The 27,487-nt window shown below is 47.1% G+C and overlaps 2 protein-coding genes across 4 annotated transcripts in view; one reads left to right on the forward strand and one right to left on the reverse strand.

Moving 5' to 3' along the window:
- Positions 1-27,076, forward strand: NGRN (neugrin, neurite outgrowth associated). Of its 2 annotated transcripts, none has more exons than XM_085849443.1 (3): positions 1-359; positions 3,249-3,347; positions 26,347-26,466. In XM_085849443.1, the coding sequence occupies exons 1-3, from the start codon at positions 183-185 to the stop codon at positions 26,446-26,448; spliced, it is 378 nt and encodes a 125-aa protein (XP_085705569.1). In that variant the 5' UTR covers positions 1-182; the 3' UTR covers positions 26,449-26,466. The 2 variants fall into 2 exon arrangements, with proteins under 2 accessions (XP_085705569.1, XP_085705568.1); XM_085849442.1 differs by having other exon boundaries at positions 22-376; positions 26,347-27,076.
- Positions 18,231-27,487, reverse strand: part of LOC147015062 (myocyte-specific enhancer factor 2C-like) — a 108,839-nt gene continuing 99,582 nt past the window's right edge. The window contains exons 12-13 of one of the 2 annotated variants that reach the window (XR_015050211.1): positions 25,646-25,771; positions 18,231-18,762 (exon numbers count right to left, since the gene is read on the reverse strand). The gene's annotated coding sequence lies outside the window, so the exon portion shown is untranslated. Of the gene's footprint in view, positions 18,763-22,895; positions 25,772-27,487 lie in introns of those variants that run through there. The other variant, XR_015050210.1, reaches the window with a different exon arrangement.

Here is a 27,487-nt window from a genome sequence, read left to right on the forward strand (position 1 = left end):
AGAAGAAGAAGAGGAAGAAGAAGAAAACGAAGAAGAAGAAGAGGAAGATGAAGAAGAAGAAGAAGAAGAAGAAGAAGAAGAAGAAGAAGAAGAAGATGGCCATTCTCACATGTTGAAGAGTCGTTGCGGCTGATCAAATGAAATGAAGTATTAAAGAAAACAAGTTTAACGACGTGACGGGCATGGCACGACTCCTGGCTCGGTTCTCACAGCTTGTGCGTGTCGGCCGAGTTGTGGGGCCTTGTGGTGGTCTCGGAAACGGGCAACAGAGACAACTCTTCAAGAAAGGATCAATTCAGGATGACCAACCATGGGGAGAGCAGGAGGACGAGGTTGATTATACGGACGAGGAGCTGGAGGTAAAGAAGATTCTGCGGTAGGAGTTTTTGCTATCTATTTATTACATACGCAAATATGGCTTTTCGTTGGTCTTCCTCCACTTCCACCTCCCCCTTTCATTCTTCTCTCTCTCCTTTCGTTCCTCCCTCTCCCCTCTCCCCACACTTTCATTCCTCCCTCTCCCCCACACTTTCATTCCTCCCTCTCCCCCTCTCCCCACACTATCATTCCTCCCTCTCCCACACTATCATTCCACCCACTCCCCACACTATCATTCCTCCCTCTCCCCACACTATCATTCCTCCCTCTCCCACACTATCATTCCACCCACTCCCCACACTATCATTCCTCCCTCTCCCCACACTATCATTCCTCCCTCTCCCCACACTATCATTCCTCCCTCTCCCCACACTATCATTCCTCCCTCTCCCCACAGTATCATTCCTCCCTCTCCCCACACTATCATTCCTCCCTCTCCCCACACTATCATTCCTCCCTCTCCCCACACTATCATTCCTCCCTCTCCCCACACTATGATACCTCCCTCTCCCCACACTATCACTCCTCCCTCTCCCCACACTATCATTTCTCCCTCTCCCCACACTATCATTCCTCCCTCTCCCCACACTATCATTCCTCCCTCTCCCACACTATCATTCCTCCCTCTCCCACACTATCATTCCTCCCTCTCCCCACTCTATCATTCCTCCCTCTCCCCACTCTATCATTCCTCCCTCTCCCCACTCTATCATTCCTCCCTCTCCCCACACTATCATTCCTCCCTCTCCCCACACTATCATTCCTCCCTCTCCCACACTATCATTCCTCCCTCTCCCACACTGTCATTCCTCCCTCTCCCCACACTGTCATTCCTCTCTCTCCCCACACTGTCATTCCTCTCTCTCCCCACACTGTCATTCCTCTCTCTCCCCACACTGTCATTCCTCCCTCTCCCCACACTATCATTCCTCCCTCTCCCCACTCTATCATTCCTCCCTCTCCCACCCTCTCATTCCCCCCTCTCCCCACTCTATCATTCCTCCCTCACCCCACACTTTCATTCCTCCCTCTCCCACACTATCATTCCTCTCTCTCCCCACTCTATCATTCCTCTCTCTCCCCACACTTTCATTCCTCCCTCTCCCCACACTTTCATTCCTCCCTCTCCCCAAACTTTCATTCCTCCCTCTCCCCATACTTTCATTCCTCCCACTCCCCACACTATCATTCCACCCACTCCCTACACTATCATTCCTCCCTCTCCCCTTTCATTCCTCCCACTCCCCACACTATCATTCCTCTCTCTACCCACACTATCATTCCTCCCTCTCACCACACTTTCATTCCTTCCTCTCCCCACACTTTCATTCCTCCATCTCCCCACACTTTCATTCCTCCATCTCCCCACACTTTCATTCCTCCCTCACCCCACACTTTCATTCCTCCCTCTCCCTACAATTTCATTCCTCCCTCTCCCCACACTATCATTCCTCCCTCTCCCCACACTTTCATACCTCCCACTCCCGACACTGTCATTCCTCCCACTCCCCACACTATCAATCCTCCCTCTCCCCACACTTTCATTCCTCCTTCTCCCCACACTTTCATTCCTCCATCTCCCCACACTTTCATTGCTCCATCTCCCCACACTTTCATTCCTCCCTCTCCCCACACTTTCATTCCTCCCTCTCCCTACAATTTCATTCCTCCCTCTCCCCACACTATCATTCCTCCCTCTCCCCACACTTTCATTCCTCCCTCTCCCCATACTTTCATTCCTCCCACTCCCCACACTATCATTCCTCCCTCTCCCCACACTTTCATTCCTCCCTCTCCCTACAATTTCATTCCTCCCTCTCCCCACACTATCATTCCTCCCTCTCCCCCCACTTTCATTCCTCCCTCTCCCCATACTTTCATTCCTCCCACTCCCCACACTATCATTCCTCCCACTCCCCACACTATCATTCCTCCCTCTCCCCACACTATCATTCCTCCCTCTCCCCACACTATCAATCCTCCCTCTCCCCACACTATCATTCCTCCGTCTCCCCACACTATCATTCCTCCCTCTTCCTCACCCTTTCATTCCTCCCTCTCCCCCTTCCCCACCCTTTCATACCTCCCTCTCCTCCTTCCCCACCCTTTCATTTCTCCCTCTCCCCTTCCCCACCCTTTCATTCCTCCCTCTCCCCCTCTTCACCCTTTCATTCCTCCCTCTCCCCCTCCTCACCCTTTCATTCCTCCCTCTCCTCCTCACCCTTTCATTCCTCCCTCTCCCTCCCCTCCATTTTGCCTGTTTTCATCCACCTGGGGTCTGCAAACCACCCTTAGTCTCCCCCATTTGCAAATGTTCACGAGACACAAATGAAGGCCATTTGGTCTATCGTGCCTGTGACGTATCCTAATGCATCCATTCCCCCTATTTGTGCAGGTGGAGCTCTTTGAGCGGTCTGGGTTCGATTCCCGAGCAGCTATAAACTCGTTTTGGTTTTCTGCAGAGAGGACTTTGCATCACTGTGGGTGGTGTCCACGAGACAGATCTTAAGCCGGGCGTCTTGTCTGCCAGCATTAGTTGGTGGACGTCACAGATCTGATGGTGTCTTCGCAAAGCATACGCGAGTTATCCCTGGCACCATGAGCAAATTATAAATTCCTGCTTCAACCAGCTCCAGGCAAACGTCAGCTCGGATGAGTCAGTTCATGAAAGAGTTAGACCAAAAACTTTCACTGACACACCTATCAACAAGGTGTTAGTCTTTGGGGAGCAGTAATACTCGTGTCAAACTGGTACACTATGTGCTACGACTCCTTGCAAAAAGACGATTGATAGGCTTTTAGAGATTAACGTGTTCTGCTGTTTCCGTTGTAATATCAACCTTCCATATTTGTTATTGTTATCTTCAAAGGATCCGGAGGAAAGCAATGCAGAAGGCAAGGTGTCGTCGTTTCTTTTCTCCAGGGTCTTCAACTCGCCAGCTCACCTGGGACGAAATATGTTACCTCAGGTGACCACAATGCAATGGACACAGAACGCACCACATTTAAAGGAGTTTATGAACATGTGTAACCACAGTGAAAGTATGCAGGCCAAATGAGTAATTAGTTAGGGAATTTTAGCAAATTGTATTGACCATCTGTGAAAAAATTGCTTACCAAAAAATTTCTTCACCAACGTATTCATCTAGGTGTCTACCAACACCTATCGATTAGTGCAAACCCAAATCCTTGTGGAAAATTCTGGGGAGGCAATCAAAGTTCGGGTGCTCAGAGGGCCTGCGCGGAAAAAAATCGGAAAATGAACTTTTGCCAATATTGACTTGTGGGATGTCTAACTATAGTACTGCAGCATAGCAAACCAATTGTTTGACTTTTCATAAAAGCACCAAAATTGGTACATATGTTGACTAATGTATTCTGAACAATTCTGGATATGGAGCCACTCGAGATTTTGCCTTGGTCAGCTTTGGCGGCCATTTTCCAACTGGCAGTGTTTCCTACGTGTCGACGCAAACAAGGTGGAGCTCTTCACCTTCCTGTCCGATGTGCTGGTGCAGTCCTTCCATGGCGAGGCAAAGGAGCTGGTAGTCACTGATGGTGAAGCAGTCATCTGCCTTCCAAGGCAGGAAGATGAAAGCTCTCTGGCTCCATGCGGTCAAGAAGAGGCGGACACTCGCATCATGCTACATGTGGCCCATGCTGCAGAACATGACCAGCGTCGGATTCAAGTTCGAACCGTAGACACCGACGTCGTCGTATTGGCGGTGATGGTAGCCCAGGCTCTAGCATGCGTGGATGAACTCTGGATTGCCTTTGGGACGGGCAAGAACTACCGCTACGTCCCTGCCCATGAAATAGCTGCCTCCCTCGGTCCACAGAAGGCACGTGCCCTCCCTGTCTTCCACGCCATGACCGGATGTGACACGGTATCAGCATTCGTGGGGCATGGGAAGAAATCTGCCTGGGCCACATGGAACTCGTTTCCAGAACTGACAGATTCTCTTGTGACCCTGACCACCACGCCAGTCAACATCCAGGATGACACAATGTACTGCATTGAAAGGTTTGTGGTGGTGCTCTATGAACGCACCAGTCCATATACAGACGTCAATGAGGCCAGAAAGAAACTCTTCGCCAAGAGGAACTCCGTCCAGCGCATCCCACCTACCTACGATGCTTTGGAACAGCATGTGAAGAGATCAGTCTTCCAGGGTGGCTATGTCTGGGGGCAGGTCTTGGCCCCTCAACCCGTGCTTCCATCACCAACAAGCTGAGGCTGGTGGCAAACAGAGGATGGGTCCTACGAACCGCTCTGGACCACACTCCCTGAGGCTTCAAAAAGCTGCTTCGAGCTGGTGTCGTACGGCTGCAAAAGAGGCTGTAGAAACCGCTGAAAATGCAAGAAGGCTAATCTGCAATGCACTGAACTGCGTTCTTGTGAAGGAGAATGCCAGTAGACAGACGCAGTAGACACAGACTGAGATATCGACCTAGCTTAGAATGTGCAAATGCAAGTCGCATTGCTTGTAAAAGTGTTGACTTCTTGATCCAGAGCCAGTACACATGAGCTCAGAAACTCATATTGTACTAGACTGATGTATGCGTGTACCATGTGTCCTGGTAGAATGGTAGTAGACAGTACACCGTAGTTGCTGTAGTGCAATAATTTGACTACATTTTCTGAGTTTGTCATTATCAGTTCCCTTTTCAAAATAGAGTAAAGTATGTCATCGAAAATGCAATTTTTGTTGATTCCAAACCCATTGAATGTGATGAATATCATTTGACTCTTGTTCTCCAGGCAATAATGGGTACTTTTCAGCGAAAAGTTTCAGGAGAGCAGCAATTTACAAATCAAATAATGGCTTTTTTACCGAAAATACTGGCTCATAATATTTGAAAACGTCTTTCCATGGTCAATTTACTGAATTTTACACTTTCCTTGTATCTACCACCAATACAATAAGAAAACAAGAGCATATAGCCAATTTCGCTAAAGTACAATGGCGGCCATTTTGGAAAATGGTCGCCAAAGCTGATCAAGGCACAATCTCGGGTGGCTCCAGATCTAGAATTGTTCGGAATACATTATTCTACATGTGTACCAATTTTGGTGCTTTTATGCAAATTTGAACAATTGATCTGAAATATCAGACTATGCTGCAGGGACTAGTAGTGGCTTTGAAAAATACCACTGCGGATGAACAGGAGGTGCGATCGAGTGCAATGATGTTGCGATCGGAGATTCTACAAATGGAGAAGACCCAAATTCCGAGCCCTACAACCGTTGATTCTCTGAAGAAAACCGCCCCAGAAATACCTTCGCCGACAAACTTTTCTACAGAACACTACTGTGTGGCGTTGCCGAAGCACCATCAGCCGCTAAGGAAAGAAAGTGTGAAGCGCTCTCTTCAGATGCAGTCTATACCGTATCACAGGGAAATGTAAAACCTTGGAAAAAACACAGCGCGAGGTATTGGACTTTCTTCGATGTTAGGAAGCAAGAGTGCAATAACAGTACTGAACAGACTTGGTCATTGTGTGAGCGACGATGAATGCAAAAGACTCGTGTCGGAAATCGCGTACACCTGTACTTCAGGAGAAAAGGAGACACCGGCAGGAATGTTGCCCGATTCACAACTTGCAACTGGTAAGTGGCTATAAAACTAATTGCTGGATGAGAGGGAGAATGTGATGAATCTTGCAATCAGTTCAATGTGCATAAACCTGGAAAGATTACCCAGGACGCCCCCATTTCGCTCAAGCATTAGGATACGATAATTTCTTGATTTCTGCTTCAGGAACTGCCTGGGACAATTTTGACTTGAATGCCGAAACCCTGGACGGCAAGAACAGTCTGCACATTACCGTGGGCATAGCTTACCAGAATCAATTCGTTCCAGATGAACATCACGCCGAAATAGTCGCAGGACCCGTCAAGAGAGACGTCAACTGTGAGTGGGAGAGCCAGAAGAACCTTTGAAGGCATTGTGAAAGAGTGTCCTGCTTTCCGTTTGAATTTGCGAGCAGTCAAATTCTCACTTTCGGCAGCGACTACTTCAAACGACAGCGATAAATTCATTGAAGCAAATGCATTGGATATTTTGTGGGTGATCAAGTCCGTGCATGAAACGGTGCCTCAGTTCAACGGATTTTATTCCTTGTCTGTGGAGGACCGCCTTCCAATGACAGTGATAGCTTATATGGATCCCATAAATGAGTCTCCAACCCTTGGCAAGATTGTTCAGGCGACCATGGAATGATCTCTGAAAGTGGCTGAAGAGAATGGTAAAATGTGGCACCCAGTTAGTACGATCTGAACATTGCCATGAAAGCGTTCGCCATTCAAGCTCTCCGTGCGGCCAAGTTTGATAAACTTATCATTTTACTGGGTAACTTTCACGTCGTACGATAATTTTTTGGTGCAGTTGGGACCTATATATCCGATTCCGGTTTGGAATATCTGTTGACAGAGGGTTATGTTCTTGCCGACGGTTCATTGAATGGGTTTGTGAAGGGTAAATTTTATAACCGATGTACCCACATTCACCAGATAACAGATTGTGTCCTGGAGCAGTTACTATATGAATGATTCCTGTTGGACAGACGTGATCAGTATGAAGAAGTCATCTCGGAGATAATTTCGACAGATTTGGACGATACGAACAAACTGGCCCAACTGGCTACACAGGAAGATTTCCTGCGGCTCATCAAGGACTATGAGCAGTTTCTTCATGATACCATGAACGGCTCACTTGGCAAGACAGCGGCATATTTGGCTGTGTACGTGTACTTCATCAACCGCATTTACCGAGAGCTACAAAGGGCTGTACGAACCAACGATGTCGCCCTATATGTGACAGTTCAACCTCATCGTAGGGATCTGTTCTTCACCTTGAACAGACCAAATTATGCTCGGTGGGGTTCACTCTATTTGGAAAAGCTAAGTCAACGAGATTCAGCTGCAATGGATGTACTACAAGCTGGTGCCTTCAGCACGAGACGTACAAATAAGGCATACTCCCACAGTCCGATCGACCTAACGCTTGAGCAGACCGCAAATCGCGATGCTGCATCTGCAGCCACCGGAGTCGTCCACTTCACCAATTCGGAGAAGGCATTTAGACGGTGGTGTGTGAGCCTTACACAGCACAGCATGGCCGTTACAGAGATGAAAGATGTGTGGTATTCAGAGGGGAGAAACACCGGAAAACCAATTGCGCAAGCAGCGTGTGAAGAAAGACAAAGAAAGTGCCGACCGTCTCAAGCAGATGTTCATTGAAACATGCCATCCTTCGGTCCCGCCGCACCAGAGGCCCTCGTCAACTTGGCTACGGGGAAAAGTGTCCGCGAAGCGACGGCCAAGTACCTGACCACAACTCGTCATCGCGGAAAATTGGCAAGATCGGAGTTTCTGCTTGAGTGCGCAGAAGACGGGTCAATATTTCTAAAAGCTGTGAAGCGCACCATAGTGCAAAACTTTGCATCGGAAAACACTCGGAAACCGATCAAATGTGATAAGGTTGGTACCGAAGGTGTGAGAGATGCCTTCGCTCACGTCTTAGCGATGGACGCGATGTGAGTAGTTATGGATCTCAGAGATCTACTGAGCCATCCAATTACGTCGATTCCCCTGTCAATCGCTGACAGTGACGGGTCGGTGACGAAGACGACCAAGTCAGTGCTCACCAAAGTTCTGGAAGGAAAACAGAAAGAACCGCTCTTGGACATCTCGCTCTCAGTGCGGCCCTCGGTTTATCTCGTTGATGGCGGTCTTATTCTATACGAGGTTCTGCCTCGCCAGAAGCAATCAACGTATCGGTCGATAGTGAGGGATATAATGGTGCACATTGTCGCGATCCTGGCTGTTTGATATCTTCCAGCACGGAATACTGACGTTAATGTCCGAGCTTCAAGCAGTCCACGTGTGGGCAAAGAGAACAACAAAACACCACTGTGTTTCAAATCGGCCTCAAGGGGTAGGCACGATATTTTATTGGCTCGATCTCAAAAATGGCTGGTAACAGAATCGAATACACAGCACAACAACCTGCCAGAACTCTTGGCAACAATAGAGTTCCAAAAAACAGGTCGTACAACTCACAACTCCGCTCAACACTATCCGGGAATAACGATCACACTCTTCCAGATTTAACTCATTCCGTTAGACGGAGCTATCAACGATCAGTGCGACGGTGCTGTCGAGAGTCTTTAAAATCACTTGGAATTGCATTAAAACATGCACGTCGGAGCGCTCTATCTTTTTTCCACTCGCGATCTTAGAGCCACGTCCGTCGTTAACAATGGCGCCCCGGCTCTCTCGCGGCCCAACCACCACGTGCCAACTCGCCAACCAATCCCTGGGAGCCTGAAAAAAAAGGTCACGTGACGTTGTGGGCGGGACACTAAATTTGGTGAGAACATGGTTTTTCTCACAGTCCTCCCCACCTAAAGTAAAACCCGTCGGATAAACGGCGTTTTGAAACCAGTTATTGTACTAGTTGCAAATCACAGGGCAATATGATGGTGGTGATCATTAACATTCTTGTACAATAAACAATGTTCATCCACAACACAATATTAAACACACTACACCACATTAATATTTACCCATCACCCGCACCACAATAGAGAGACAAAGGGAACTAAACTTAAGTTGGGGAAAGCGTTTACAGGAGGGAAAACGGACCGAGGAGCAAGGCTCCTTCGGGAGGAACAAAGGGGCCCCAAACCGGTATCCCCTCTCCGCCTGTGGGCTTAACTTAACTTTGGTACTCCTTGTCTACTAGATGGCGACTAAGGAGGTCAGCTCGTCTGTTCTCCACTCCTTTCACATGTTTGACTGTGAGGTCGTATTCTGAGAGGAGAAGCGCCCAGCGCAGAATACACTGGTTGGAGGTTTTGGCTTTGCTGAGCCAACCAAGCGGGTGGTGGTCGCTGTAGATGGTGATGGGTCCATGGCCAATGTAGACAGCGAATACCTGGATTGCCACCATGATAGCGAGGAGCTCCTTCTCCACGGTACTGTAGTTCCGCTCCCTGGGCAACAGCTTGCGAGAGTAGTAGATGACGGGTTTTGCAACATCATCCTTGTTTTGTGTGAGCACGGCTGAGATCCCGAGATCGGATGCATCGGTGAAAATTTGGAATGGCAAGGAGAAATCAGGGGCCCTTAGAACCGATCGGCTGGCAAGGCTTCCTTTCAGCGCATCGATCGCCGCATCACACTCTGAGGTCCACAGAAGAGATATGGATCCTTTCTTACTGCCACGGAGAAGGTTGGTCAAGGGAGCAGCGATTTCTGAGAACCACGGAATGAACCGCCGGTAGAAACCGGTAACTCCCAAGAATCGTCTGAGAGCCTTTTTGGTGGCGGGCGGCGGAAAATCCACTGGGGCCTCCACTTTGGCTTTGACCGGAGCCAATTGCCCACTGCCCACTTCATAACCGAGGTACTTCACTCGGCCTCGCCCCACATGGCATTTGGCGGCGTTGAGAGTCACGTGCTCCCATAGTTGTGAAAAGACGGCCTGGTGGTGCTTAATGTGGTCCTCCCACGTATGGGAGAACACCGCGATGTCGTCGATGTTGGCCACAGCGAATTCTTCGAGCCCATCGAGAATCCGGTTAATGGCTCGCTGGAAGGTGGCCGGACCGCCCCTGACTCCAAACGGCATAACCGTGAACTCAAGGTGGCCAAAAGACGTGCAGAAGGCACTGACCCCACGCGCCCGATCGGGGAGCTGGATCTGCCAGTTGCCTTTCATGGCATCAAGGACAGAGATTAACCTCGCGGTCCCTAGACGATTAACCAGGTCGTCAAGACGGGGTAGCGGGTACGAATCCCCTTTTGATACGCTGTTGAGGCGACGGTAATCGACACAAGGCCACCAAGTGGCGTCTGCCTTCTTGACTAAAATGAGCGGAGAGGCCCACTCGCTGTTGCTGGGTCGACAGACACCCAAATCCAACATCTTGGAGACTTCTTGTCTCATGACGTCAGTTTTTTTCCCGGGACACACGGTAGAATGATTGGCGTATGGGTGGGTGGTCACCGGTGTCTGTTATGAAGAACACCTCTCATGGTTCCAATCTCGCCGGAGAACAGACTAGGATAGCCCCGAAACAGCACCTGCATATCTCTCTTCTGTGTTTTTTTTTTGTATACCTTGTCGAGGCTCGTATGACAGCTAACACACCACGCACATCAAGGGGGACATGAGACAGGAGGGGAGGGAGTGGGAAAGACAAAATAGTGGGGAACAGAGACATTTGGAGATCTGTGGAAGGGAGAGGGATGGGACGGGTAACATGGGGAATAGGAGATGGACATTACAGGGACTTTCAGGAAGGAAAGCAGGGAATTTGAAGGAGGTGGGCTTGGATGGATTATCAGGGGTAGAAAAGATCGAGGATTTGGATGGGGGATGATAAGAGGTGGTGGTGAACAGCTGTTTTGAAGGCCTGGAGAGAAGCATGGGAATGAAGAGAGTGAGGGAGCTTATTCCAAAGCCGATAAAAAAGAGGAATGAAAGAGTGAAGGTGAGCAGTGATTCGTGATTTTGGTAGTTTTACCAGAAGGGGATTGTTGGCGGACCTTGAGCGCCCTGTGGAAATGTGGGGACAAATCGCAGAGAGAGCGGGGGTGGGGGGGGGGGCGAGGCTGGTGAGGAGACGGTAGAAGACAGAAAGACCACCGAACAACCTGCGGTGATTGAGTGAGAGGCCCAAAGACTCAGCCTCATTGCGGGAGATGCCAATGATCCGAAATGCCTTGGTTTCTACAGCGTGAAGTCGAGAAAGGTGGGAGGCAGGAGCACCAGCCCAGAGGGGAGAGCAGTACTCCACCAGGCTGCGGACAAAAGCTTTGTAAGTGGTCAGGAGCTCAGGTGGGTCGAGGAAGGACCTTGCACAATGGAGGATTCCCAGTCGGCGACTGGCTTTGGAGGCGAGGTTTGAAATGTGGCTTTCCCAGGAAAGGTCATGGCAGATAGTGAGACCCAGAAGCTTGAAAGAAAGGACTTCTTCCAGAGGATTGTTGCGAAAGTGGATGGGGGGGGGGGTTCTAAACGGTCCTTTCGAAGAGACATCGTGAGAGAGTGAGATTTGTCCGGATTGAAAGACATGTTCCACGTGTTGGAGCAGTTTGTAATTTTATCGCCATCAGCAGTGAGCGAAGAAGCTGCTGCTTGCCGGTCTGAGGGATGACCGATGGTACGGCAGAGGGTGGAGTCATCAGCAAAGAGATATAGAGGATTTTCCCTATATACAAGAGATATATACATCAGCAAAGAGATAGAAAGAGATATAGAGATATTGAGGTTGAGGCAAAGGCTCCAACTGCGGCAACTGATCTTTCGTGGGTCTTTGATCCACCCAATATTGGGTTGGGTCAGAGGACTCCTCGAGGGGAGTTGGAGTGATATACTCCGGGAGGCATCCTGCGTTGCCTCCGTCACCTAGGAGGTCGCTGCTGTGCTCCGCGGCACCTATTAGAGCGACCATGTGCGGTTGCCCCGCCCACGGCTTCAACGCGTTGACATGGGTGATCTGTTTTTTTATCCGCTTGTCTGGTATGTCCACCACGTAAGTATGGCTCCCGACTTTCTCACGGATGAAATAAGGCCCCTGATAAGAGGTTACCATTGGCCTTCCGGCATGTGGCAGATGGACCAAAACCGGATCTCCAGCTTTGAAACTCACCGCCTTCGCCTTCTTGTAACGGAGCTCTCGCTCTACGACTTGATCCGTCAGGCTGATACCGGCTACTTTTAAGGCATCGTGTATCCTCGAGCAAGTCTCGTGGATGTGGTCCGGTATGGAACATTCTGTGGACGGCGGGGATTCTACCCAACGTTCAAACAGGAGGCGCAAGGGCCCTCTGGGCTCTCTACCATACAGCAAGAAAAAGGGAGTATACCCGGTACTCCGATGCGGAGCACTCCGGTACGCGAACAAGAGCCAGGGGATCACCTGATCCTCCACTAGACTGGTTACCACAGACAATGCGGGAGTGACCTCAGACACAGAACTGGGGTTGCTGACCGCCTCGGAGGACTGATCCTCCTCACCGGATTCGCCGACTGGCGAACAAGCAGCTAGGGTCCCCGTGTCACAGACGGGAACCGTCCCTGATGAGCCCGGCTCCTGAGGTTGGCCTGACTGGAGGCTCGGGTGGACTTCAGTCGAAGCAACGTCACCGTTGGAGGCTGGAGTCGAGGCGCGAGGCTCCTCAGGCCAGAGTGAAGATATGTCTGACTCCGCCACTCTCTCCGCCTTTTTGCTCTGGGATCTAGTGACCACCCCACAGGTCAGAGTCAATAACTCATCCCTGGCCATTGCATCATTGCCAATCAGCAAGGATACCCCCGGTACCGGTTAGTAGGGTACCACCGCACAGGTCATCGGACCCGTAAAAATGCCACTCCGGACCTCTGAGAGCAAGGGGATACTGGCCAGGAACCTGGTTAATGCCCCGAAGGACGATATACTCGCCGGTATAATGCATCTGAGAGACGAACTACCCCCGCCCGGAGAACACACAGCGTCGCCCCAGTATCCCGAAGGTATTGGGCCTTAAACTTCACCACCGAATCAGGGCCACCCACTAAGGCTGTCCCTGAATAATCCTGATACAGAGGATGAATGGAATTAACCTCGGTGGCAGTGACCTCTGTCACCGATGCCACCGTCATGCGCGAGGGCCCAGTTGATGATCTCCACTGACCTCCCTCCGATTTAACAGCCGGGTTGCCTCGATAGGCCGGACTAGCTGGGTTCGAGAAGCAGCGGTCTCCACCGTGCCCCACGCATTTGCAGAAGTCGCACCAGGGCCGTGCCCTGGCCTGCAGCTCGCGACCGCCACCAGTGGAGGGCATTGGGGAACCCTTCCTCTCGATCCAGCCGCCGGGGGGGGGGGCGGTCTTGACCGCAGAATCCTCCGTCTTACAATGCGACTGCGTGGCTTACAACATTTTGCACGTCAAAACATATTTATCAATAAGCTTGACGCAGTCTGACAAAGAAATGGTGTCTTTATCGACAAGAAACAACGCTAAGTCCGGCGGAAGCTGTTGATCGATACGGTAACTTACTAGGAGTTCCACAACCGCTGGAGGTAATTCAACGCTGCTCCCCTCGAACCATCTCTGCAGCTGTTCCAACAAGACCCGCGAATGTTCCTCATATAGTACACCAGCCAACATGTTTTTTTTTTTAACTTTGGGGTGCAATTTTTGATAATAGCAGGCATCCATGCTAGATCAATCAGTCATAGGGTGGGGAAGAAAATGTGGGTGGATGCCACCCTTGATTTTTACCTTAAAGGTCATTTTCAAGGTCAAATTTTGTGTTTTTTACATTGTGCATTAATTGACATCAATTTTGTTCGCTCTAACCATATAAACTATTTTTAATATCAAAAACATGTATTTAGGGTGTTTAATTAACAAGTGAATTTTATTTTTTACCCATATGTGTATGGCATCATGAAACACCAAAATGTGATTTTCTCGAAATGTTTATTCTGCATGTTAAAGTAATTTGCACACCAAATCTTTTAGTTTAAACTATCATACATGTTCAATAAACTACTTTGTCACTGTAAAATACCAAACAATTATTTTGTTTGCAATGGCCACTTGTTTTATTTGTTCTTAAACACTTTATATAGCCCCCTCTTGTGGCAGATTTGTTCAAAGAAATTCCAACATGGCGGTTTGGTGTTGTGACCATGCTTTATCAAGCAGTGTACATAATTGACGCAAACTGCACATCAAAAGTGAGTAACTTTGATAAAAAAAAGACATGTGTTGGTTAGAGATATATATATACATACAACAATTATCTGGGCACATTAAGGAAACGGGACCGGGGCATTTACATGTCTTATTTGACGGCTGGTATACACTGTGTACGGGAGTCTTTATTTGGTCTAAGTTTGAGCCTGGCAATTCCACATTTAGATTTGAGTTAAACCATATTGTTAATCGGTAAGCAACTATTCAGAGGACATACTAAAATTGTGTTTGGAATGATGGAATGCCGTAAAACGGACCATCATACCACATTTGGGTCAAATTACACATGTATTGCCCCGTACCGTTGAAGCAGTACTATGTACAAAGAAACGTTCTTATGGCTGATTGAGGGAACTGTCGGGTTTCATGACACACTCAGGAAGCACCACTCAAAAACCTTCGCTGATTTGTACAAGGCAAATGTATCTAATAAACAGAATGTACAGAAAACAATCAAAGCTGACAGAAAGCTACTGCAGCGATTGCTCAATGCTGTCACTGCCGGGCGACCACTGGAAATGGCGACCATTCTCAAGCATGAACTCTCTCCAATCCCACTGTCTCTGGCCAAGGTTGGAGGGAAGATGAACTCTGCTTTGAAGTCAGAGCTGATTAACATATTGATGGCAGGACTACAAGTACCTCCTGAAGTTCCAGAAGCTGACAAGTAGACATGTGTGATTATAGATGGTCACACCCTCATCCGAGCTCTAGGAAAGCCTGTTGGGTGTCAGACATTTGGTGAATATGCTGATGTGTTTGTAAAAACTGTAACACGTCACTTTGGACAGCACACAACAAGAGTTGATGTAGTATTTGATCACTACATCGGGGAAAGCTCCATCAAGGCGGTGACTCGCTCAAAGCGACTGTGAAAAAAGATACCAATCCGCAAGCTCATCGATGGGCCCAATGTCCCACTCCCACAGGTTTGGGTCCAGTTCATTGCCTTGGATGAGAACAAAGCTGATCTTGCCAATTTCTTAGTTGAGGAAATCGTAAAGAAAGGTAAAAATCTGCCCGGGCGATTTGAGCTGGTAACCGGAGGCGGATTTACAGATGTTACTGCTGCAAGGTCAACAAGGAGAGATGACCCCAGGCTTCACGGAAACCATGAAGAGGCTGATACCAGGCTGATACTCCATTTGTGTGAGGCAGTTAATGAAGTATACCAAAGAGTGCTCGTAATCTGCAGAGACACAGATGTCATGCTACTTCTGATACACTTTGTATCAACAAGAATATCCGAAGTGTGGATGGTGTCTGGAACAGCAAAGAATCAGAAATGTTACCCACTACATGCCGTATCTGAGAGACTGACATAACCTGTGAGGGAAAACCTACTCAACTTCCATGCGCTAACAGGTTGTAACACAACATCTTATTTCAGTGGTCATGCTGGAAAGCATTTGAAAGCCAACCACTTCTTGTCAAGGGGATCGGTCATGAGGGAGACCTTGCACCTATTGAACAGTTTGTGTCACCTGTATGGGACACCTGACCAACGAACCGTCAACCATGCCAGGCTCCAACTCTTTGGAAAGGCTAAGAAGGGACTAGAGATGTTACCACCGACAAGGGATGCACTGGAACTTCACGCTACACGCGCCAATTATCAGGCAAAGATTTGGTTGCAAGCAGACCAGGAACACATAGATGTCTCATCGCCGACAGACACCTCAGCTTGGAGGAAGGAGTGCGGTTGCCTTAAAGCCGTGTGGACAAGGCTACCCCCAATCCCAAAAGCCTGCCTGGAGCTGGTAGCCTGTGGATGCAAATCAAAATGCAGAACAGCTCGATGTACTTGTTTCAGAGAGAACTTCAGGTGCACTTTTGCCTGCGGATGTGATGCGATTGACTGCTGTAATCCAACTGGCCAGTAGGTTCATACCAAGAGCCTCATGCCGATACACATGCATGTACATGTAGGCTTATGCGACACACCCAATACTGTATGTTCCCTTTCCGTTGTGTCACCCAGCTCGTCACACTCAGCAACATTACATGAATTTAATTAACATTTTAAACACATTGTAATGATGGATAAATGGCGAAACCGTATAGCCCTTTTTCAGATCAATAAAGTTTGCTGTTTCGCATCATGCATGTAGGGCCGTACATTAAGGCATATAATACACAATGTTGCATGTTGCAGAGACTGTGTACTTCAGCAATAGTATAACTATCTTTTTGCAAATATAAACATTAAATGAGCTTTCAATGGGGAAAAGTCCAGGATAAAATGACCTTTCAGGTCAAAATCAGTGGTTGCATCCACCAACATTAAATTCTTCCCCACACGATGACTATAATTGATCTGGCATGGATGCCTGTTATAAACAAGCAATTCACCATAAAATCAGATGTTGGCTGATGTACCAGAACAAATCTGACTGCCACAAGAGGGGGCTATACAGTATTGAATTAAAGATAAAGCGAGTGGCCATTGCAAAAAATTTATTTAGGATTTTACAGTGATTAATTAGTATACTGAATGTGTGTGATAGTTTAAACCAAAAAGATTTGGTGTGCAAATTACTTTAACATGCAAAATAAACACATTGAGAAAATCACATTTTTGTGTTTCAGAATGCCATACACATATGTGTAAAACTTAAAATTCAATTGTTAATTAAACAGGCTAAATGCATGTTTTTGAAAATATAAATAGTTTATATGGATAGAGGAGGCAAAGTTGATGTCAATTCATGCACAATGTAAAAAAACCCCACAAAATTTGACCTATTTGACCTTGAAAATGACGTTTAAGGTCAAAATCGAGGGTGGCATCCACCTCCATTTTCTTCCCCACCCTATGACTGATTGATCTAGCATGGATGCCTGCTATTAACAAAAAATGCACTAGAAATCGTTTTCTGGAGGACTTTTCCATGTTTGGCTGGTGTACTAATAGGTTTGACTGGACTGACGAGTCCAACTGAAAAAATTACGCCAATAAATACATGCAGACACCGCATAGGCGTGCAAAATCTCGGCCTTCAACTTCCAGTATTCGTTTACGTCCTCGGTTGCCATCCTCGCATATACCTCCCTCGCCTTTTCAGATAGATGGCTAACAAGATGGCCGACTCACAAGCTCTCATCAATGCCACCGGAAGTCAACAACTTCTCCGCCATCTCCAGATACGTTTCTGGCTTCGTGTCTCCCGTCCAGTCCGTCAAACGAACATGAACAATTTCCGGGACTGGTGCAGCAGACACATCTGCCCGCTGTCGTTCAGTCAACATTTGCCACTCATGCTCTCTGACACGTTCAGCCTCTGCCGCTGCTCTTTCAGCTATCTCTGCGTCATACTCCCTGAGTCGCTCAGGCTCTGCCCTGTCATTCTCCCTGTTATACATGTCGAGTTGTTGAACCGGGGTTCAAGCCGGGACCAGAAGGTCGAACGCATGCATTTAGTCATGATGGAATCGCTCCCTAACATATCGGGTTCAGTGACCGGGTCAAGGCTGATTGCGTCGCCCACATCGACACCCACGTGACTGTCAACCTGATCAGGTTGATCTCTCACTTCTCCAGCCGATTTGAGTTCTCCACTTCTCATGGTTTGGCTACGAGTTATCATACGACAAGGGCACAAAACACTAAGTCTAAAAGGAGGCTGGGTCGAAATATTTCAGCAATATCTTTCACCACATGGGACGGGGCAATTCACACGGGAGGCAAACAATATTGGGATGATGCACGTAATTCGCACAGAACACTCTGTTGGGAAAATACGACACGAAATACCCAATATCACCACCGCACATCAAATTGCCAATGAAAAAATGCAACGTACAAATAACTCACGTTTTTTTTGTTGTTGTTGTTGTTGGCCGATGACTGGCGTAAACCCAAGATAGCGTCCTATGGTGAGAAAATCCCTCCAAGATGGCGTCTGCTGGTGAGAAGGTCCCTCCAAGATGGCGTCTGCTGGTGAGAAGGTTCCTCGAAGATGGCGTCTGCTGGTGAGAAGGTTCCTCCAAGATGGCGTCTGCTGGTGAGGGAACGATGATCAGATGAAGGAAGATGGCGGCCCACTGTGGAATTTCTGTCTCAGTTCGAATGTCTCTTCCTTGAATTATCCCGGACGAGGCCACATTTGTCGCGATCCCGGCTGTTTGATATCTTCCAGCACGGAATACTGACGTTAATGTCCGAGCTTCAAGCAGTCCACGTGTGGACAAAGAGAACAACAAAACACACCACTGTTTCAAATCGGCCTCTTAGGGTAGGCACGATATTTTATTGGATCTATCTCAAAAATGGCTGGTAACAGAATTGAATACACAGCACAAAAACCTGCCAGAACTCTTGGCAACAATAGAGTTCCAAAAAACAGGTCGTACAACTCACAACTCCGCTCAACACTATCCGGGAATAACGATCACACTCTTCCAGATTTAACTCATTCCGTTAGACGGAGCTATCAACGATCAGTGCGACGGTGCTGTCGAGAGTCTTTAAAATCACTTGGAATTGCATTAAAACATGCACGTCGGAGCGCTCTATCTTTTTTCCACTCGCGATCTTAGAGCCACGTCCGTCGCCAACAATGGCGCCCCGGCGCTCTCGCGGCCCACCCACCACGTGCCGACTCGCCAACGAATCCCTGGGAGCCTGAAAAAAAAGGTCACGTGACGTTGTGGGCGGGACACTAAATTTGGTGAGAACATGGTTTTTCTCACAACATTTATAGGAGTGCCGGTATCGCGATGGAGGTGCATTTACTTCTTGACAAGTACGTTACGCCATCAATAAAGGATCTGGAGAGGAGGAACCGGGGTGGTGGCTGTGATGAGGATTTTGTGACAACAGGGCCGGAACAAAAGCAGAAAAAAGAATGGCAGTGAGCTCCTCAAAAACTATCGTTTCAAGAATGCTTTTTTGAAATTCATGATTGAAGAAGTCCAGAACGAGCAGTATGCTGCAATCATTGACCGCAAAACTGTGTATATCTCAAACGGGGGAAACTGTATAGAACTGAAGGTGAACAGCATGGGGTTGTTGGTGGTGTCCGTTCCACCACAGTATCAGGGTCAACACGAGGAAGCAGACACTCTCATTGCCTACCATGCTGCAATGGCGATGTCAGGTGACATGAGCGTACGTTCCTCGGACACGGACGTTATGGTGATACTGTTGCCAGTCGCTGCAAGACATCCCCACCGCATAATACTCGACTACGGAAGTGGAAACGATCGCCGTTACATCAACGTGTCTGAAATCGCTCACGTACTGGAGGATACAGAAGCAGGTACAACAGAGGCTGTCGTTGGTTTTCACGCCCTAACAGGATACGACTACACGTCTGCTTTCTACCGAAAAGGAAAACAGAAACCGTTTGAAATCATGCAAAAAGGATACGTCAAGGCTCTTCAGTCTTTGTGTGGCGACGAAATGGATGTGCTGGGGTTGGAACGATTCGTTTGCCACGTGTATGGCAATGAAAAAGCAAAATGCATCAATGAGGTGCAAGCAGAGGCCTTTTTCAAGATGGTGGGCGTGGAAGATCAACTGCGCTTCCTTCCCCCCCTGCAAACGTACCCTGCTGCAACATCTCAATAGGGCTCACTACGTCTCCTTGATGTGGACGTCGGCTTCGAAGGCGAATCCAACGGCCGGAATCAATCCCATCAACTATGGCTGGCAAATGGATGCAACTGGAAATTACACATTTCAGTGGTTTCTTGGGCCTGCACTACCCGAAGAGCTGAAGAAGCCTTCATCTACTGTGCCAGGGACGGAGGAATCTGAAGAGGATCCTTACGAGTGCGACACTGATGTCGAGGAATACGTCCACGGCTATCGAGACCAGCCCATCGACACTCTCTCCCCGGATACCAATGGTGAACCCTGGAGTGGTGACAGTGGGAGCGAATCCGAAACGGATTAATTGATCAATACGACCAATACTGATCAATTGTATGGATCTTTTATGCCACTTGGACGATGACAAAGAAAGAAGAACCGACATTAGTGCTATGGGAAGTGAAGCTTTAGGCCCGGTTTCTCGAAGCGGTAAGTCGTGTCTTACGTCCAAGATGCGTCTTCCGCTTTGAGAAACCGGGCCTTAGTTTTCTGCCATGGTTTAAGGTTATTTTATGTCGAGGCATTGGTTAAATTTGGCATTAAATTTAATTTGGAATTATTACGGGTTCAATGTCGAAGGATGCTGTCATGGTCAAAGTACATGAAAAGACTGCTGTCATTGGTATTTTGGTGTTTCACAATATCCTTAGATCAAGCTTAACTAAGTTCGATGCTTGTCACATTTGAGTTGAATAGCGTTGGTATATTGTACCTGGGTCAAGGTCAAAGGTTACTGTCAAGGTCAAAGTACAGGGTGAAATTGCTGTCATTGATATTTTCATATTTGGCAATAACCATAGATTATATGAACCAAGCAAGTCTCATGCTTGTCACTCTCAGGTTGAATAAATATGGTCACGTGACCCCATAATAAAATGCTGTCTTGGAAAACGTGCTGTCAACTACCTTTTCTCCACCACCTTTAGAATTGCTGTCAACTACCTTTTGGTCAACTGTGATCCCTACCCCATGTCATGGTATAATTAGTTTCCCTGTCACTCTCGGGTTGAATAAATCCAATTTTGGTGACACGGAAATGTCACCTGTAGGCCTAAGGTACAGGCTACAAACCGGCAGCAATCGCGATCCTTGGTCAGCAATACATGATCAACCACCTCGTGTGGTCAAAGCTTCTGTCTCTTTCTGGTTGAATAAATTTCGCTGGCTCTCGGACTACTGGAGTTCCGACGGAAAGTGGACGCAGCGACACGCTGCTCCCACACCTGACCTGACCTGTCTGGCGGTGTTTATTTATCTCCGGACATGTCTGGGTGGTATTTATGTTATGACCAGTAGAAAATGGATTTCAGACATTACTTTGTTTCCATCTTCACTATTATTCTATGCAGAATCATAATTAATGCTCCACTGCACATCTGCCTTCCCTTCCTCTCACCTCACACTGCCTTCCCTTCCCCCACCCCCTCTTAGTATTCCTGTCAGCGAAGCGATGGGTGGTATTTGCTGGTATAATAATAAATGTCTGTGTCAATCAATCAGTATCTCTGTGTTTCCTCCAACAGCATGAAACCTAGCGACCCCAAGCTTTGCACGCATACTAAGGGGACTCCAAGGTTGTGTATGAATGAAAACTGTGTATTTGGGTAAATTGAAACACCCCTTTTGTAGATGATTAATGGCGTACCTTCATGAAAGGTTTATCCTTGGTCGACCCAACTTCACCTCGCAGGGATCTTAGCAATCATTTTGATTCGGCCTATTTAAACATGCCTTGCCTTGGCACAAGTCTTAACGGTTTCTGTATGATCGAGCTTCAAACCTGTTTGTGTTGCTGTTTGTATTGCTGAATCCTGAATCCAAACCTGAATTGCTGTTTGTATTGCTAATTGCTTGCCAAGCCAGCCGTTCCGTATCAACTGTTGTTTTTATTATCCATGACGATACAGTGCTTGCTTCAACCGTTGCATTGGATTGCTTGCTTGAGTGTTTACACCACTGAGTGAGTGCTCTACAAGTTGCTTGGTTTGAACCATCATGTTTTTAAAATTCCCTCTTTATGAAGGACCGAGATTGCGTCCTTCATAATATTGAAGTCATGGGGGATTGGCATGTCAGATCTGCTGAAAATTTTCGGTCATTTGAACCAGAAGCATTCCCAATTCGACAAGGCAGTTCTGAGATTTTGAAAAGAGCAGGAAATCCATAAAGCATTGTTGCGGTTCTGTGAAACTGGCATTCCCCCAAAGCAATGGCACACAACATATAGCAGGTCCGAGACAGTTATTTCATTCATATTTGTTTTAGATGTCACTTTCATTATGTGTAACGGGTTTCTGGGACAATATGCATTGTAAGGGCTTCAGGTCGTGTTTTTCTTTCCATTCTTTACCCATCTTTCATTCTTTACATTATTTTGCTTGGCTGCACACACGAACCTCTTTTCTTCATGCATGCATGCATGCATGTACCCCACAGACCACAGTAAAGGAGGCAACTCATTTGCATAGGTGTGCACTTTCCCATTAAAACCACGCACCATAATCCAACAGACGTTCAACCTCAGACTTCACCAGACTCGAACCCCAACGTTGCAACATTTCATACACCATCAAGATTCCTTTATAAAAATCACCACACCATCAGACCACAACCTAAGCTCACTTATCTTTGCCATTAACCACCACAACCATGATGCCTCAACCACCACGAACCACCATGCCATAACCAACCGCTATGCTACTCCGCCGCTGCTATCACTCAACCACCGTCACCACCTCCCTCTGGACCGGCAGGAGACCAGGGGGAGCACACGCATCATGGTAGGTGCTTGGGTCTGGGTGCCACATACTCTAGGTACACGCCCCTGCTCGGTTCTCTGGCGGAGTGTTCTTGGCTGTCTGGCTTCGCTCGGCTCGATTGATTGGTGCGTTCTTAGGGCGGGACGGAACAGAGCCCATGGAGCGGAATGTGGGACGGCAAGAGAGCGAGGCACCACACTGAGCATCAGTTATACATACAGACCTTTATACTTTATGTTCGCTTATCTTCTCACACTTTCTTTGCTTTGTTTCCAACTCCCCTGAGCCATACCTTCACACCTTCCTCTCTCCACTTCAGCTCCCCCCCCCCAAACTACGCACCATTAGACACCTTCAGTTTCCTACCCCCTTACCCCTCCTCTGTGACTGGCTTGTGTTGGTCAATCAACCCTGCCTGGTAAAGGTCACAAGCACCTCATGTTCTTTCTTTTTTTTTCTCTCTCTCTGACTCTCTCTCTCTCTGACTCTCTCTCTCTCTGACTCTCTCTCTCTCTTACACATGATTCTAATGGCACCTGTTTTCTTAACATAGATAAGAATGAAAGATTGTAGAAGTTTTAGGATTGGGGTAACTCTGCACTGTGTCTCTTGTGTTTGTATGTAACTTTTTTTTCCACACCTCATCCATCCTTGCTTTCCCCTGCTGTACATATTTTCATGTGTTAAAACCTTTGTTCCACGTACCTTTCCTCACCCATTTGTAATAAACTTGCTTGTATTATAAATGTACCCAATTCATCACGTCTTTTCCTGCATTGATTCAGCATTGTCCGCACGTCGTGCTAGCTGGGAAGTTCTTCCCCGTGATTTGCTCGTTAGCCGGTGCGAACTTGGCAGCTCCGCTCAGCTGCACCTGAACAGGCACGTTAACGCAAGTACGCCCTGAGGGCACGAAACACACATGGTGCGGTCAATCCACTGGAAATGGTAACACCTAGAGTCCCTTTATAGAGAGAGTAGCGACATTGAGGGTCTGGAAAAATCTCGTCACGTGATTGCGTGGAGCCATTTTGAGTCCATCGCGGACAGGATCGGACGCATATCGGTCAGCGTTTTAACGTTCCCGCTGTACGGAGCGCGTTCTCATTCGTGTTTTACATCGATTTTATGACAAAATGACAGGTTGTTGCGCCTTTGGGTGCACAAATAGAATGGAAAAGGGATTCAAGATGTATAGATGTCCATCAGATGCTAAAAGACGGAAAATCTGGGAGAACAGAGTCAGTCGTGTTGGATGGAAAGCAACTTCTTCGTCAGTTCTCTGCCAGGTCAGTGTGATGGTGGTAATGGTCCCATATGCGTATATTTGTGTGCTGCGAGTGAGACTGGCCTTTGCTTTGGCTTTCCAGGCTTGTTGTCCATTGCTCGTGGATTAATTAGCACTTGAAGGGGAAGGCATCTTTATTTAAAATTAAGTTTGAGTTAGAGTCTTCGAGCTGGATCAATTAATATAGGGTCTTGATGATGTCTCAAGTCAGACTCAGACTCAGTCAAAGTGAAACTAAAGTCAAAACAAAGACGAATGAAAGGAGAACGGGCTAACACGGCCCACTCTTCAAAGGCAGGGTTAGGGTCAACACTAACCCTCATTCTGACCCTAACCCTAAACCTAAATCTAACCCCAACCCTAGCTTTTAAGAGTAGGTTATACCAAAGATTTAAAATCTATTGGTGTGGGTGTAGACTGCCAGATCTCAGGATACTAAACAGGTTGACACCCCATAGAAGCATAGAAGGGAGCCCATCTAACTTCTGAGTGTAGAATGGTTGGGACTGGCTTTTACCTTCAGGGAATGAGGAAAACATGAGGGAAACATAAGGGAAATGAGGGAAACAGAGAATGAGGGGGCCGGGTGGGGTGGGCTACTCTATTTTTGGTGGGATTAATGTATGATCGGCAACATGCAGCAAAGTTTAGATTAATAATTTAAATATGAAAATTAAACAAACAAATATATACCCACACATGATAAACAAGGTCAAACAACTGCAGAAATACAAAGATAACTCTTAACATTGTATTGTACATTGTACATGTATAAGCAGGGAGGTGAGAGTTCGAGTCTCGCTCTCCCCTCCCTGAAATTAAAATGAGGCTGAAATAAGCAGCACGTGTACTTGTCGAGTTCATTCCTTCTTTGTCATGATTCTAAATGTCTGTGACTTAAATCACAACCAGCTCTGTGAATTTCTTCTTTATCATCTGGCTCTTAGTTGTCATAAATCTTCTATTTTGTCATCTTCACATAATTTGTTCATTATCAACATGGAAAAGACCATTCCCATCTCTCATACATAGAGAACATAATGGAATACACGGTTCAATGCATGAGCGCCATACGGCGGCTCCACACGCGCACCGCACTGAATGGACTCAAAATGGCGTCAAATCATTAGTTGTCGCTACTCTCTCTATAAAGGGACTCCAGTAACACCCTGCCAGGATTGGCAGTACCGTTTGTGATTGCTTAACATGCTGAAGCATGGAGTTATCCGTGCTCGGTGGCCTCAGGACCGGGTGTTCGGGAGGAACTCAAGTGCTTCCCCTCGTGGCGAAACTCGAACCCCGATCTGCTAACAGTATAATTAATTACCTAACGGCTCCTTCGTTTGTGACGTTTATAGAGCCTCGCAGCGGATTTGGACGAAATTTGGTGGACAGGTTGAGTGTGTGACAGACAAATTGATTCAATTTTGGTGACGATCCAGATCTGGATACACGAAGTTAATTTTTAAAGTTACTTCACCCTTGAGATAGGGACAAAAACGATACACAGTAAACTTTTAAATATTGCAGAGGTGGTAAATGCCATGATAGTTAAAACCTCGATGTGCAGTGTTAATTCATGGGCCAAAATAAAAACATGGGTGTGGGTCACGAAGGTGGGTTTGGGGCGGAAGTCTGGAGGGAGAGGTTGGGTAGGAGGAGGAAGGGGTGGGAGGAAGAATTCAGTGTTGCTGGGCAATGCTGGTTACCTGTGCAAGTTAAATATGCCTGCATTTGGGGAGTCATGACTGGATTGACCTGCATTTGGGAAGTTATGACTGGAAATGTTCATTAAATCAAGGAATATAAAATTATGGCAATTTAAAAAACTTGCTCATCAACACATTTCAATGTTGGTGTGTACCGTCGCCACTTTGTTCAATCGATTCGGAGCCCCACTGTCCTCTGCTTTGAGCTTCGTGTACCTCTCACTGGCTCCGCTTGATTCGTGTAGGCTCCTTCAGGGTTGAAGGCTTTCAGTTGTCTGCTCCTGAAAAAAAAAATCAATAAAATCCAACTCTAATCAAGTATTCTGCAGGTAACTGGGCATTGAAACACAATATACACCGATATGTTGTTCTGCTCAAACAGACTCACAGCTTGCAGATAGCAGATCGACCTCTCGGGGGAAACCCAAAGATCCCTCGCATCAACGATGTTGGCAGACATTGGCAGCACAGATGGTGGCTTATGTTGATTTGTGGTATTCAAGTTATTTGCCAAAGTGTATTGTGGTTGTGATAAAGCGATGACTTGCCACGTGTTAGTCATATCTGCACCGTGTGCAAAACATCAACCGTTGGTCTCCATCTTGATGCAACCACGCTCGTTCGATTTCCCATCTCCGATCACAGCCGCATGTCCTTCAAGCGCAACAGATTGCATGTTGCTCCCTTTTTCCAAGTTCGTCTTTCTCCTTGGATTATCGCATAAAAGATGCATGACGTGTGCACCTGCATTTTGGTGGTCCAACAGATGGCGAGCATCCAAAAATCTTTGTGATATCCATTTGATGTATTAAATTTTTGATCGTTTAAAGGAAATAATTGTATTCCTTTCTTTCAGGTTTCTCGCCAAGGAAGAGCCACAAACTTGGACTTTGGAAAATCTCGCTTCCTCATTCTCCGTCTCCACCGAGTGCGTCAAACGTGTGCTGGTTTCGAATGAAGTGCCTTCAGAAAAACAGCAAATAAGTCAGGACTTGATGGTCATAAAGGAGCGAGAGATCATGCGACAAATGGAGACTTTTGGAAAAGGTGGGTCAGAGCGTCGGGTTGAACAAACCGCACGGACGAAGCAAAGCGATCCTCGTGATTCGGTTGGGCACAAAAGGGTGAGGAATGCAAAAGAAAGGAAGCGAGCAACGTGGCAGATAATGGAAGAGATGGAAGTTTTGGCTGGAGTGAAAAAGGAAGATTAGTCGAGGTGAGGTGTGTTAACATGAAGTAGTTTATATGATGTCATGTTTCTGCACTCGCTATTTGTGGGAATGAAAGCACATCGATACGTACGTACAGCCCCTGGACCCTCCTTGTATTGTGCAGTATTTGTTGTGATATGAAGAGTTTTGTAAACACGAGCAGCAGAGAGTCGAGTGAAAAGCACTCACTATTGTAATTTCCACGGTAAAGCTCTTACATGCACTGGAGGTGCTCCATAAGAGCATGGTTCTTGACATTGTGTGCAACTTGAATCGTTTAAAACACAAAAGCCTATTTATCGGACCGCTGTATGAGAGTTCAGGGGTGAACCCAATTCTGCAAAGGTAATTAAAAGCTTGTTGGGTTGAAATTAATCACGTGTGATTTTTGGTTTCTCAACATTTTTCCTTAATCAGTTCATAACTTGTATCCCGTTATCCTGCCCAACGTCCTACCGTTGATTCAATGATTCATGTAGTGAGACAGCTTCTTCACCTTTCTTTTCTGGAAAGAAAACCACACCAAAGGTAACCTGGGGATCTCTTTTTAAAGCTCAAAATTACTATTTTGATCTTAAGATGTGCCAGTCTCACCTGAGTTCTGATGTTGTAAATCTTTCACCATCCACAAAAAAAATTTGGTGACTGTTGGTCAATTATTATTGGTACATGCATCTCATCTTTTGTATTACTTTTGAAGAAAGGAAATCATAATGACCATAGATGGCCCCCACCACCCCTCTCCCTCTCTACATACATACACACACATTAGTTAGGCGTGGGGGC

Source organism: Eptatretus burgeri, chromosome 12 (assembly GCF_056783735.1).
Source record: "Eptatretus burgeri isolate ZD-2024b chromosome 12, Ebu_testis_v1, whole genome shotgun sequence".
Lineage (NCBI taxonomy): Eukaryota > Metazoa > Chordata > Myxini > Myxiniformes > Myxinidae > Eptatretus > Eptatretus burgeri.